The sequence below is a fragment of the Zea mays genome, chromosome 2 (genome assembly GCF_902167145.1).
Source record: "Zea mays cultivar B73 chromosome 2, Zm-B73-REFERENCE-NAM-5.0, whole genome shotgun sequence".
NCBI classification, from domain to species: Eukaryota; Viridiplantae; Streptophyta; class Magnoliopsida; order Poales; family Poaceae; genus Zea; species Zea mays.
Window position 1 is genome coordinate 152994445 of NC_050097.1, and position 14312 is coordinate 153008756.

The window sequence follows — 14312 nt, forward strand, 5'->3', positions numbered from 1 at the left end:
CGTCTCTCTCAACGAGGCCTCTTCAGCTTATCTATCTTGTAACTCATATTTAAATTTTATTTTACAAATAGTACAACCGACAGTACAAATCAATGTTTTTAGTAACTATATATAGATAAACTGGCAACTGCTGAGCTTGCATCGCCTCGAACAACGCCGCATCGTCAGGGATGTCGAAACCCACCGTCATCGATCATTGCCACACCACGCAACACGATGTAATTATTGATGCTCTCGGCTGAGGTTCCACACCATGATCCTTTGTCACCCCCTTCTGATTATTATTCTCACTCAGTATGCTTTCGGCCGTTGTCTGACCTCATCACTCCTCCTATGAAAGAGGGTGATAGCTAGCCTTGATACACACATACTCTGTCTCTTAGCTAATGGAGCGATCAAAGGAAGTAAAAGAAGAAGAAGAAGAAAAAAAACACCGTGCTTCTCCGTACACATACTCTGTCTTTAATTTAAGCTCAGACAGCCTCCTCCGATCCCCTCACCGGCGTGGTGCTCCTATTCAGAACTAGCAGGATTAGGAATTAGCTTTAATCCAAGTAAGGTTTTGTTGGATTATTCCTATTTCATATGAATTTGAGGGGGTTAGGCTGCATTGAGGTAGATTTTAACTTGTTATGCAATTAAACCGATCCATTAACACTCAATAATCAACATGTATTTACGTCAAACCGAACAAACCCTAAATAAAAACGGTTTATGGGGTAGACTAATTCTTAGCTAAACATTTTGGCTAGCTGTTGACCCACTAGACAACAAGCAAGTAAGATGCTGTTTGGTTCACGAAATGTAACGTAAAGAGTAATGGTAATGGTTTACACTTGATTACGGGCGGTAACAAGTTTAAATAGTCTGGTATCAATTTTTAATACGATATCTGATTACGGTTGAACTAAAACAAACATGATTTAACGTAATCACTTACTCATTACGTTACAAATATTTGAACCAAACGGTACCTAAATGACTTGTTGTCGGTGGTGTTCATGCGTGCAACTATTTATTTTGTTATTTACAGAGTACTAGAGTCTAGAGAGAGGAGAGTTAGCGATGGGCGAGTCGGATTTGGCATCTCGGACAGCGAGCAGCTAGCGCGCGCATCGTCGTCACATGCATGCATGATGCCGTAGCAGACTAGCAGCTACTAGCTACGAGCATCCGTGTCGTCCCCTGCTACTTCCCTTCCCTGCCGCCGTCCATCGAAATCGAAACCTGGATCCGCAGTGGGGTTTTTCTTTTCTGATCGCATGCATACACGCATGCATGCATGCATGTATCTGTGCTGCTGGTCGATGTAACTTTATAAAGTTTTTAAGCACCTGATCGACTTTTATTAGAAGGAAAAAAAGGAGAGGAAAAGCGTGATGATGATGTACTAGCATGCAGTGCAGTGATAGTAATGAAACCACCGCATGAACGTGTGGCCAAGCTGGTCCAGGCGTTCAGCCCTCCGTTTATAGATAGCCAGCGAGCGAGCGGAGCTGAGCTGAGCTCTAGTGATAGACTGGTAGGTCCTAGCTGCGCGCACGTGCACTAGCTAGGACGAGCCATACTGCGCGCGCGGCATTCCGTCCATCGGTCGATTGGTATGGCGGGTCGTCGGGGCGACTCGGCTGCGGCGCCGTTGCTGGAGAACAAGGCGGCGCCGGCGTCGGCGTCGGAGGCGGAGGCGGGCGGCGGGTACCATCACCACAACAACAACTACTACTACTACGTGGACGGGTGCCCCGGGTGCGCCGTGGACCGGCGCAAGGCGGCGAGCCCGGGCATCCCCTACGCCAACTTCATCTACGTCTGGATCGTCACCCTCTGCACTGGTACGTACGCGCGCCTGCCATGCCATGCCACGCTTCTTCTTCAACAATCCTCCCCACCCCCGCCGCCCCATGCATCCATCCACACCGCACAAATCAGCTACCGCGCCGCCCGTGAGGGCGAGCCAAAAGATAAAGCCAAGTCCCCTTTCCCAAGTCCCAGCGCGTAGCTAGCGAGTGGCCGGCCGGCCGGCCATTGGGACTTTTCCTCCTCTCAATGATGGTTGATGGATAGCAGCACCACCATTTTTTCCCATTGCACATTACTGCTGTTACTTTCTGATCTCCCTTCTTTTTTTTGGTTTGTTTTCAGCCCTACCCATCTCATCGCTGTTCCCCTTCTTGTATTTCATGGTACGTATATATACATACTACTACATTTCATGGGTGGTATTGAAATTCAGGGCTTTAATTTGCATGATGATTAACAATACGAGTGTCCTACTACTATCTCCAACACAGATAAGGGACCTGAACGTCGCTGAAAGAACCGAAGACATCGGCTTCTACGCCGGCTTCGTAGGTCAGTTCTGACGAACTGCGTGCTCTCTCGCGCTCAGCTTTCAGCGTATATACTATGTGGCTTAATTCGTTCATGTTCCAGGTGCCTCGTTCATGTTTGGTAGATGCTTGACTTCAACCGCCTGGGGAATAGCGGCGGACCGTATCGGGAGGAAACCTGTCGTCGTGTTCGGCATCTCCTCTGTGTCAGTAACGACGACAGCATCTCACTACCTCCATTCCATTCTATTCTATGTAAAAAAAAAACACACATTCAGGGAGAGCGCTTCATGTGTCCCAGGGTCGTGTTCAACACGCTGTTTGGCCTGAGCGTCAACTACTGGATGGCAATCGCCACACGGTTCCTGCTTGGTGCTTTGAACGGCTTGCTTGGACCAATAAAGGTGCATAATTTCTCTGAGCTCTTGTATGGTAGACAGAGTAATTTGATGCTCCATCGGTTTTCTATCTACGTACAGGCTTATGCCATCGAAGTCTGCCGGCCTGAACATGAAGCTCTAGCGCTATCACTTGTAACACACAAGCTTTACACTGATCGATCTCCTATACCGCATATATATATATATATATATATATTCTGAAAATGTTCACCTCCCTGCTGCAATCTTAGGTCAGCACGGCATGGGGGATAGGCCTCATCATCGGCCCAGCTCTTGGAGGCTACCTTGCACTGGTACATACTACTTCCGAGCCAATGCCCAATCTATCTATCAAACTGAACTCACATCTCACTCACTGTCTATCCTAATCCTAATCTGGTGGCAGCCTGCAGAGAACTTCCCGGCTATCTTTTCACCTGACTCGGTATTTGGAAGGTATATATATTTTTCACACACCAACAACAAAACTAGGTGGTTTTAACCAGTACACTTAAGGTCAGTTTGAAAGCCACAAATCCAGAGGATATTGGAGGGACTAAAATTCCCTCCAAACCCTTCCGGATTTGTGGCTCCCAAACTAGCCGCCCTTACAGAGTATATACGTACTTTATTTTGTTTGAGAATCTGTCAGGTTCCCGTATTTCCTACCATGCCTTTGCACGTCGGTCTTCGCTGCTGCTGTTCTAGTGAGCTGCATATGGATGCCGGTACGTACGTACGGCGATGAGACTAGCTGCTTTATTCTGATTCTATTCTACCTTCTGAACCAGATTTTTTTGGTTCCTCCCCCTTGTCCTCCATCTTAAACCTGTCGTCTCGCGATGTGTTTTAGGAGACTCTGCACAGGCACAAAGTTCACGAGAGTACGAGCCAGGACGTTGAAAAGGTTCAAGAAAGCGGCATTAGGAAGAAGAAGAGCTTATTCAGGAACTGGCCGTTGATGTCGTCGATAATTGTCTACTGCATCTTCTCGTTCCATGACATGGCTTACACAGAGGTATTCGCTTTTTGTTTGTTTGTTTGTTTGTTAGATACGGCACTGAAGTTTCTGAACTAAATTTGTCTTTTTTATTTTGCTTTTGTGTTACTTTATTTGTTTGAAAAGGTCATGTAGATGTATGTTGTGTGCCCTCTGTTACAGCACCTATCTAGAGGAGATTTCTAGCATGTTATTTTTTCAGATCGCTAATGAAAACTAACTCTAGGTGTTCTCTCTATGGGCTGAAAGTGACAAGAAGTATGGTGGACTGAGCTTATCATCTGAGGACGTTGGTCAAGTTCTTGCAGTCACTGGTAATTTCTCTCTCATTGTATGCTGACCTTCTTCTCCATTAATATATATAATGCTGACAAGTCGTTTAAAAACATTTACAGCAGTTTACCTCCTCTGTTTCAGGTGCCAGTCTTCTTGTTTATCAACTCTTTCTATACCCTAGAATCAATAAGGTTCTCGGGCCGATCAAATCTTCTCGAATTGCAGCTGTGAGTAAACTATATCCCTTTACTCAGGTATTCAATCCCTTCTGTTCTTGCTGCACATCTTAAGTGCCGTCCTCAACCTTTGCAGATCCTGTGCATACCTATCCTCTTTGCCTACCCCTACATGACATACATCTCAGAACCAGGACTGTCAATCATTTTGAACATTGCGTCAGCGATAAAGAATAATCTTGCTGTGAGTATTTTTTTTATACGTGATATTTTTTTTTGAATGTCACGTATGCTTTCCCACAACTTAGGATTTCACAGGTTTTGTTTTCCTTTTGAAGAAGTGGGCATTTCATATCTTCTTGCTGTATTGAAGTTGATTTTATTCTAACTGTTTTTTAATCTTTGGCATGCAATGTTAGGTTACGATCATTACAGGCACTTTCATCCTTCAAAACAATGCAGTGGTAGGCACCAGTCTCAAAGAAGATTTCAAAACATCTGTGCTGTTAATCTGTGGTTTGACTGAGTGATGGTCATGCAATGAAAATAACAGCCTCAGGATCAACGAGGAGCTGCGAACGGACTGTCCATGACAGGGATGTCCTTCTTCAAGGCACTTGCTCCGGCAGGAGCGGGCATTGTGTGAGTATGATCAGTTCCAACAGTTCTCTACCTGCACTATGCTTGTTGGAGAATGATCTGCTCTGCTTGCTTCATGTGATGCATGGAACACTGCACCTGACTGTTTGTGTCTGGATTCAGGTTCTCGTGGGCGCAGAAACGCCAGCATGCCTTTTTCTTCCCAGGTAAAATTCGCTAGCCTCTTTTGAGAGAGAGAGAGAGAGAGAGAGAGAGAGAGAGAGAGAGAGAATTTGCAGAGCAGCCATTTCGTGCTCTTTTTTTGTTGTTGCTGTTGGCAGGGCGTGTATTCAGCTTTCCTTGTTCCACGAACTCATTCATGCAGGTGATCAGATGGTGTTCTTCCTGCTGAACGTCGTTGAGCTGGTCGGGCTCATCCTCACATTCAAACCCTTTCTGGCAGTGCCAGAGCGATGCGATAGTAGATAGCTGTTCTTTGGAGGATGAACTATAGAAGTTTTGGAATGATTCAAAATTTCATCGTGTATGGCAGCAATACCAGTGAGACCCAGGAAGAAGCAAGAGCTGTGTACTGGTAACCGTAAGCGGTGTATGCAGTATCGCTGCATTAGCATTTGTGCTTACGAAATGCACATGTATGTAGGTGATAAATGACTAAATGTGGCCAGTGGATCGAGTTGTTGCTGCACTGTGAGTAGTGGTAGTGTAAGATTCAGCGACTCGAAATTGTGTGTTGGAAATAAAATTGGTAGGTGTTAGACGCGCGGTATGAGCGCCAATCATTGGAATTTATGCCGACACGGACGGTCCGTGGCTCTGGGCCGAACGATCCGCGATTTGAGCGCAGGAGCGGCGCTTTCCCTGCGTACGTCCGGATGGTCCGCGCTCTGGGTCGGACGGTCCGCAATGACGTAGGGTCGTCTTTTCCTTGCATAACCTTGATCCCGTCCCATAGGGAGAGATCTTATGGTGCTCCGGGTCAGTAGGTCACCAAAGCGTCTTCGGAAACGACATAGAGTCCCCTAGACATTAAGAGATCAATTCGAGGTATAGATCTCCAGTGAAGTAGACGAAGTAAATCTTATCCATTAGGAGGCCCAAGACGGATCTAGACGACGTGGACTAGGACTATGCTACATCTACTCCTAGGACAGGAAGGGTAAAGAAAGTAAATTGGTTCGATTGAAATATTTTTGAGGGTTCTCAATTGGTCGTGTGTGTATATATAGGCGTTAGCAATAGACTCACGTGATTAGATAGATAACCACGCCGAGATAAGGATAATCACCCGAGTCAATCTGTTCGTGGAGACGCGGACTGTCCGGGCTCTAGGGCTGGACTGTCCGCCACTTTTGATGTTCAACACATTGCCCTTGCCTTTTGGTGGAGTTTGGCGAACCAAAAGCACCAGCGCACTTCAAAAACAATAGATCTCATGGGTTATTTTGCTCTTGAAGTAAGGACTCAACTCGATGCAAGTCATCGGCTCTTGTGATCAGATAATATAAATATTTGATAGAACTTTGACGCACAGAGGTCGTTTATGGATTGCATCCTCCTCAGCCATGTCTGCCTAATCAACATATCAATAGACAAAAACTTGTGGTGCCCCTAGCCCGAATAAGTAAACGGATTGGACCAGTAATACGGATTCATCATCATACCACCCCACATTTGAGTAGGATAACACATCAACATTGAATAGACTGGAAAGCACCATGATATCCCTAGAGGAGGGTGACCAGACGATCTTGGCTGCACTACCTTTTGGGTCGGTTTAGTCGGCCTTTGCTTTCGCACAGATCACCTTTTTTTAGTTCGTTTGTTTTATTGGCCAATTGTGTGGAACGACCTTCTTCATATATTTAACAAGCAAAGGGTCAAAAGTAGGAGTGGTTCTGCTGAGTCGGCCAGACACCTTGGAAGTGTTTTGCTTCCTAGTACCTATTTTGGAACTCTGTGGTCTGACGGCCTGAGGTCGTTGCTTCTTCTGGTTACCTGTAGATCGTTTGGCCTTTATAGTCGGACTGTCCGCGCATGTCCCGGACTGTCCGGTCTTAGTGCCTGAACCGTCCGGCGTACACTGGACAGGTGACCGTGATTGGGTGTGCTTGCCCCCAGCGCCTTCGGTCTTTCTTTTGTTCGAAGTCTTTCGAGTAACTACTCTGTGTGACATATTTGGCGTGCGGGGATGACCAATGATAAATTTTTACCTTTGTTTTTACTGGGCGCACATGGCCGAACCAAAGTTTTTTCTCGTCGGCTCTAATGTGGCGACAAAGACATGTGGCCTGTCAATCTTTACCTCTTGAAATCTCAATCGGTCTTCATTTATAGCCGATTGTATATGCCGACGTAAGACATCACAATCATTGGTGTTATGAAGAAAGGAGTCATGTCATTTACAATACACACGCCCTTTTAATTCTTGAGCCAGAGGAATTGTATGTGACAATTTAATGTTACCATGCGTAAGTAACTCATCAAATATTTTTTTCACACTTAGCAACATTAAATGTGAAAATAACTTTCCCCTTTTGTTTCGAGTGAGGGTGAGAGCGAGCAGAAAATTTGGACTTAGCAGGCCAAACAAGCTCAATAACGTGTAACCGTTTCGGCTTCTAGGGCTTATGTGGCTGACTATCTTTATGCCGGCCTTTTGTACTAGGCCGATCACAAGTTCCTTCCGGTGCTCCGGACGGTCCGACCTATGTAGTCGAACAGTCTAGGAGTGAACCGGACGGTCCTGTACAATTCCCGGACGGTCCAGTCGCGCCAGGCCGCCTGTGACTCTTGTGATGGGCTCTGTGTGACTTCGGACTGTCCGGGGTGGGGTACCGGACGGTCTGACTTAGGGCTAGACGGTTCGAGATCATGTGCGGATGGTCCGGTTGTGCTCAGAGTTGACCTACCATTTAGTGAAGATGGCAGTGATGGTTGTCCTAGATATGAGTCCACCGACATATCAGAATATGGCTAGGGAAACCCATTTGTTGCCGATGTGTTTGGCGCAATTGTTTCGGTGCCCAATTGACATACATAATGCACTTCTTCATGCTTTTCTTGATAAAGAGGTATATATGAAGTAGTTGCCTAGTTTTGAGGACTCTTTTCATCCATACCATATTTGTAGGTTTCACAAGTCCTTATATGGCCTCAAGCAGACCCCTTGAGCCTGGTTTGCTCATCTGAGTTCCAAATTGGTGAAATTGGGGTTCTCGACCTCTAAGGCAGACATCTCACTTTTTATCTTCAATAAGGATGGCATTCAGATTTATTTTATCATTTATGTTAGTGATACCCTCATCAATAGTTCTTCTCCTGCTGCCACGGGTCGGTTACTTGGACAACTACGAGATGATTCTGTGGCCAAGGATCTAGGGCCGGTGAGCTACTTATTGGGGATTGAAGTGTGCCATCACACTGCTGGGCTCACTTTGACTCAGCGGAAGTATATACATGATCTCTTATTACGCACAAACATTCTCTCAGCTAGCGGCGTTACCACTCCCATGGTACCGATCGACAAGATTTCATCCACGGATGGTGACTACTTATCTCCAGATGATGTCACCAAATATCAGAGTATTGTTGGCAGACTTCAGTGTCTATCTTTGACTCACCCTGGTATTTAATTATGTGTTAATTGGGTGTGTTAATATATGTCATCACCAACTACGGTTTATTGGTCCACAGTGAAACATATTCTTCGCTATCTTCGCCACACCATTGGTCTTGGTCTTCGCTTTACAAAGACCAGCTCCATGCTTCTCAGTGCCTTCTTAGACACTGACTAGGCTAGCAATATGGATGATTGACGTAGTACGGGCAGCTACACTATTTTTTCCTGGTAATCTCATTTCCTAGACTTCATAGAAACATGCTACGGTCTCATGATCAAGCATAGAGGTCTGAATACAAGGTTGTTGCCGATGCTACTATCGAAGTTATCTGGATTCAAGTTCTGCTTCGTGAAATAGGGATTTCTTTGACACGATCCCTAGTCTATGGTGTGACAATATCGGTGCCGCATACCTCGCTACCAGTCCAATTTTTCATCGGCGCATGAAGCATGTGGAGGTTGAATACCATTTTGTTCGTGAGCATGTTATCATGAACCAACTTAATGTACCTCACATATCTTCTAAAGACTAGCTGGCAGGTATCATGACGAAGGCCCTTCCATCTCCAACGTTCACTCATCTATGGCACAATCTAAACTTACTTGATAGATGTCCAGATTGAGGGGGTATTAGCAAAATCAATTACTTTCCTAGCTAGCTAGGGAATATCCCTAGATTAAAGGGCGCTATGTCTCCATCCTTGATTTGTCGCGTCCCCTTGTTTCTTTGATATCTGTTGCTCCCTTTCCCTCTATCTATCTGTGTGTGTGTATATACACACGCTGAAAGGATCATGATGCCCAAGAGGGGGGATGAATTGGGCTTTTCTAAAATATTTACAAAAGATTAAACCCTAAACATGAGCCCAACTTCACCCAATATACTAACAAGAAGTAAACGCTATGAAATAGAGAACAACCCTAAGTCATTATTGCAAATACTAGCAAAGCAAATACACAAAGTAAAATGCTCAAAGTAAATTCGGAAAATAAAGTAGGGATAAGAAGACTCCTCCATTTTTTCCTAAGGTATCCAAAAGTCGGCACTCTCCACTAGTCCTTGTTGAAGCACCTGCGCAAGGGTATCGCTCCTCTTTGGTCCTCGCAAGAACCAAGTGCTCACCATGAGATGATCCTTTGCCTCACTGGCGCGGTGGATCCCTCACGACCATGTATAACTATCGAGTTAGGTCACCAATAAATCCTCCGAGGTGATCACCGAACTCCAATCACCACCGAGCTATCTAGGTGATGCCGATCACCAAGAGTAATAAGCCATAGACCTTCACTTGACCAAGAGAAGCCTAATGCATGTGGTGTGTGCTCTAAGTGACTCTCATGCGCACTAATGAGGTCCTAACATGGGATTATGATTTTGCTAGTCACTTCACTAGGCTTTATGGACTTGCAGTGCTCTAGCAATGAATACAAGGTGGTTGGGGCAGCAAGACACTTATTATGGCTGGTGGAGAGGGTATAAATACACCCACCAACCAAAACTAGCTGTTACAACAGGCTGCTGCGCATGGGCGCAACGGACAGTCCGGTGCGCCACTGGCGCACCATTTGTGCGTTTCTAATGGCTAATTCTAAAAACTAGTCGTTGCTCTTATGTCGCACCGTACAGTCCGGTGCCGGGCTAAAAATCAACTGTCGGGAACTGTTCGCTCTCGGGTTTCAGAGGTGTCGGGGCTTGCTCTCGTCCGCTCTCGGGCTCGCTGTCAGCGGGACCATCGGAGAGTCCGGTGGACACCGGACAGTCCGGTGCCCTTAGGTCAATAACCCCTTTTCCTTTTCTTAGTTTTTTTTCTAAACTGTTTTCGATTCTAACTTGTGAGTGAGTTCTAGAGTGACACCTAGCACTAGTTGTGAGTGTGAACATGCACCGTCACTACACTAGATTTCTCTTAGTCAAACTACTCATCCACATCCCCTCTTTATAGTACGGCAAAACCAAAAATAGAAGTCCTAACTCTATACCAAGTGTCCACAACTCCTTTGACACTTAGGATTTGGAGTCCTTCATCTTTTGATTCGCCTTTTCAGTCGTCACTTCATGTTCTCATCTGAGGGATTGTTTTCACCGTTGTAGCGCAACTCCTTCCAATGTGACCTAACTTACAATTTGTTCTGCAAAACACATGTTAGTCACATGTAATCTTACGTTGTCATTAATCACTAAAACCATCCAGGAACATAGATGCTTTCACACGCGCGCTATTCATCATCTAGGTGAAGTTTCACCTAACTGATTATTACTGAACGGTCTTTAGTAATTATCGGTTAATATTGAAGTTCGCTCAGTAATTACCCTTTGAGGTAGAGACAAATCACCGATCAACAATACTCTTAAACACATCTAGCATTTAATTGTCTTATGGAGACTATGAAAAAAATACATGATACTACACATTGAAACAACTATAAGTTTGTTTTGTTTCCCTAACTAAAGTTTAGTTCATGTGATATCAAATATTTGAACATCAATTACGAGCATTAAATATAGACTTGATTAAGTTTAATAAATTTGTCTCGGCTTTTAATCTTCATCTACATAATTACTTTTATGATTAGAATATATTTAATATTCATAATTATCATTCAAATACTCCATCCGTTCCAATTTATAATTCGTTTGACTTTTTTACCCTATGTTTGATCAGTTCATATTGTTCAAAACATTTCATAATTATTGTTCATTTTTGTTGTGATATTATTTAACATATAATATATTTTAAATGTGGCTTTGATTTTTTTCATTTCTTTTTGCAAAAAAATTGAATAGGAAGAGCCGGTTAAAGTGGCATAACAAAGTCAAACGAATTGTAATTTGGGACGAAGTGAGTATTTGATATGACAGGGACTAAACTTTATCCGTTGGAATCAAACACCCTTTATATCTTGTATAGTATTCAATGTGGCAATTTTGGATATTGTGTTAAGAAATAAGGTGTTGTGAATAGCCTTAGAGGTACCCTACACTGAATATGATCTGTCACTGCAAAATTGCTGCAGTCGACTAACTACTAATTATCATGGCCGTAGCACTGATACCCTCAGTGATCATATCAACGGCAACTGATGGCTTCAATGTCTTGATGCCCAGGGCCAGTAACACTGATACGACCATTCATGGCATCTTTTGATGCATGGGTGTTTTTGGTAGCAACTTTCATCTTACAAGTCCTGGCATCCAGGTTTACGCATGCAGACTCCTTATTTTAGCCAACGCAAGAGCACGAACAAACAGAGGAATTTCACCTTGGCCCTTCCTCGTCGATCAACGCGAATCCGTCTCCGTCCGTACAGAAGAGTTGCCTGTGAATCTGTGATTGAGGACGAACCATGCGTCGTCCATCGATCATGAGGCGGCGTCTCCAACGGAGCTAAGGAGATCGGTCGGTGAGCGGTGGATTGAAGAATCGGGAGCTAGCGAGGAGGGAGGAGGATGGAGGAGGTGGAGCAGCAGCTGACCAAGAAACAGATCGAGGAGTTCCGGGAGGCGTTCAGCCTCTTCGACAAAGATGGCGACGGTACGGCCGGCCGGCCATTCCCTGTTCTAATAATCTCCGCATCGCATCGCATTATTCGTGTAGGATTTGATAGTGGAGGCGGCACGACGAATGAATGAAACCAGGGACGATCACGACCAAGGAGCTGGGCACGGTGATGCGGTCGCTGGGGCAGAGCCCGACGGAGGAGGAGCTGCAGGAGATGGTGGACGAGGTGGACGCGGACGGCAGCGGCGCCATCGACCTGCAGGAGTTCCTGACCCTGCTGGCGCGCCAGATGCGGGAGGCGAGCGGCGCCGACGAGGACGAGCTCCGGGAGGCCTTCCACGTCTTCGACCAGGACCAGAACGGCTTCATCTCCCGCGACGAGCTCCGCCACGTCCTCCAGAACCTCGGCGAGCGCCTCTCCGAGGAGGAGCTCGCCGAGATGCTCCGCGAGGCCGACGCGGACGGCGACGGCCAGATCAACTACTCCGAGTTCGCCAAGGTCATGCTTGCCAAGTGAGCCGTCGTTTGTCTCTGTCATCCACTCGTCCTGATCCCTCTTTTCTCCCGCACCATCGATCAAGCTTGACCTGACGGAATTGATCATGCATGGTTTGGGGTTCTTGTGCAGACGAAGGAACCAGGAGCTGGAAGAGCATGGGAGTGAATCGTCTCACTCCAAGGGACTCTGCCCCTCCTGTATAATCCTCTGAAACTCGACTCGTTCTGCCACCCTAGTTTCTACTTTCTAGCTGCCAGGAGGAAGAAATGTACTGTAACTAACAGCAAGCAAAGCAGAAGAATCTGCATGGCTCACGGTGTAATTTTTTTTAAAAAAACTACTGAAATGAATGGCAGATTTAGCCATTCTGTTCAGTAAAGGAAATCAACATGAATAATAATGTTAGACAGAAGAAGAAGTTTACAAAACAGAAGGTTGCAGTTAACTGAACAGAATGGCTAAAATCTGCCTCATGCTTCTGAATCTTGCAAACATTCTCTCTCTCTCTCTTGATCTCCTGCGGGTACAGTGACTAGAACCTAGAGTAGAGACTACAGAATAGTAAGGTTTGCAAAATCACCATGATGGCCATATGTTGATGGGAAATCCTAAACCGATAAAAAACTGTAAGAATTTTCAGAACTAACCGCATAGGCATACAGAACTCCGTAATTGTGTGACAGGCTTTTGCTGGCAGAAATTCAGAGAAAAACCAAGTGCACACCACACCACACGGCAGGCAATGTCCTGATAAAATCACGATGGTTTAAGCTATCTCACTTTGCAATTTAAAAGTTCTAGCCCTCCTTTGATTGCTGAAATTTCAGAGAAATTATACGTGCATTTTATAAGAATCAGATCATTTTCACAGGAAAAACGGAAAAAAAATACATAAATCCAAAGAGGCCCTAGGTCAGCACCGGTAGGATTCTCGTAGGAGCGTGAGATCAAAGGTCGGGGTCGAAATTTATGATTTCAAAAAGGCACCGTGGTTCAAAAGCCATGACTTGTTTAGTAAACGTTAGCATCTTTTTTTTTCATACAAAAAGGTCATTCAACTTGACATGATTCTAGAACTGTATCTTCTTCCAACAGATGGAGCAGTACGAGCTAGCTAGCGTGGTTTCCAAGCGACATAGTAGCTAGAAATAGATCGATAGATAGCTCCAGATGCATGGCTTTCCAATTCCAAGACCCCGACGTGTGTGTCTCTCTCTATCTGCCCCAATACAACACAGAGGTGTCTCACTGTTCCTTAATCTCTATGCACAATGATGGCCTGTGCCTGCCCATGCGGTTCGAGTTCGACGACAGAGCGTGACACGGACAGACACGCCGACAACAACTCCGTCGATCATGCCGAATGATATGATGGCCCCCGTGCCCGGCCAAGGCCAATCACCACGCTGAAGATCGCTGTCAGAAGCCACCGGAAGGACTAACCTAGCTACTAGCTCGTATAGGTCGCGCCATCATCTCATACAAAAAAGTTGTGGAGCGCTATCATGTTGATTCTTTCTTTCTTCTACTCCGTCCATCCATAAATATTGTTCGTTCTCACTTTTGGAGGGGTACATATTAAAGTTGTGTTTGGTTTCCAATAGATTTTTGGAATCTAGCTATTCCCGTTACCCGAGACTATCTCTTTCAATGTTAATAATGGGATTCTCCACACATGACAGAATATCCGAGATGTAAAATGTGCAGTGTTTGGTTCCTTGCCCGAGTACTAGGGCCAGATTCTGACTATCTCACTGAACCAAACGCCTCCTAGAAGGTGGGAGCAAAACTGCTCTCCTACATATGTAGGAAACGATGACGTCTAAGAGGATATAAATTAGAACTTTCAAAACTTTCGCTAAACTAGACAATAAATAGAATCCTAGATCAAAACCTAAGCAAATATGTTCGCTAAGGCCCTATTTGGGA

General features: G+C 45.2%; 2 protein-coding genes across 6 annotated transcripts; both read left to right on the plus strand.

Annotated features, from left to right (window-relative positions):
• Positions 1-1035: 1035 nt before the first annotated feature.
• Positions 1036-5544, plus strand: LOC100192005 (carbohydrate transporter/ sugar porter/ transporter). 4 transcript variants are annotated; one of them, XM_008668857.4, is made up of 17 exons: positions 1036-1832; positions 2143-2183; positions 2292-2352; positions 2434-2536; positions 2632-2734; positions 2810-2863; positions 2962-3024; positions 3117-3166; positions 3363-3438; positions 3564-3728; positions 3937-4024; positions 4128-4213; positions 4299-4406; positions 4582-4626; positions 4716-4808; positions 4925-4968; positions 5127-5544. In XM_008668857.4, the coding sequence occupies exons 1-15, from the start codon at positions 1604-1606 to the stop codon at positions 4806-4808; spliced, it is 1365 nt and encodes a 454-aa protein (XP_008667079.1). In that variant the 5' UTR covers positions 1036-1603; the 3' UTR covers positions 4925-4968; positions 5127-5544. The 4 variants fall into 4 exon arrangements, with proteins under 4 accessions (XP_008667079.1, XP_020402951.1, NP_001130901.1 ...); NM_001137429.1 differs by having other exon boundaries at positions 1543-1832; positions 4716-4804; positions 5127-5539; XM_008668858.2 differs by lacking the exon at positions 1036-1832 and adding an exon at positions 1999-2052 and having other exon boundaries at positions 4716-4804.
• A 5828-nt stretch (positions 5545-11372) lies between these two features.
• On the plus strand, positions 11373-12793 carry LOC100285141 (calmodulin). 2 transcript variants are annotated; one of them, XM_008669896.4, is made up of 3 exons: positions 11373-11917; positions 12022-12397; positions 12513-12792. In XM_008669896.4, exons 1-3 carry the CDS (start codon positions 11833-11835, stop codon positions 12592-12594), a joined length of 543 nt encoding a protein of 180 aa, XP_008668118.1. In that variant the 5' UTR covers positions 11373-11832; the 3' UTR covers positions 12595-12792. The 2 variants fall into 2 exon arrangements, with proteins under 2 accessions (XP_008668118.1, NP_001151507.2); NM_001158035.2 differs by having other exon boundaries at positions 11378-11917; positions 12022-12383; positions 12513-12793.
• Positions 12794-14312: the final 1519 nt, after the last annotated feature.

Excerpts from the sequence above, each read along its gene's own strand:
- LOC100192005 (XM_020547362.3), top strand. The coding sequence starts at position 1,604 with ATGGCGGGTCGTCGGGGCGACTCGGCTGCGGCGCCGTTGCTGGAGAAC. Across the intron at positions 1,833-2,142 it reads GATCGTCACCCTCTGCACTG|CCCTACCCATCTCATCGCTG; the intron begins GTACGTACGCGC and ends GTTTGTTTTCAG. Across the intron at positions 4,407-4,581 it reads CGATAAAGAATAATCTTGCT|GTTACGATCATTACAGGCAC; the intron begins GTGAGTATTTTT and ends ATGCAATGTTAG.
- LOC100285141 (XM_008669896.4), top strand. The coding sequence starts at position 11,833 with ATGGAGGAGGTGGAGCAGCAGCTGACCAAGAAACAGATCGAGGAGTTC. Across the intron at positions 11,918-12,021 it reads CTTCGACAAAGATGGCGACG|GGACGATCACGACCAAGGAG; the intron begins GTACGGCCGGCC and ends GAATGAAACCAG. Across the intron at positions 12,398-12,512 it reads GCCAAGGTCATGCTTGCCAA|ACGAAGGAACCAGGAGCTGG; the intron begins GTGAGCCGTCGT and ends GTTCTTGTGCAG.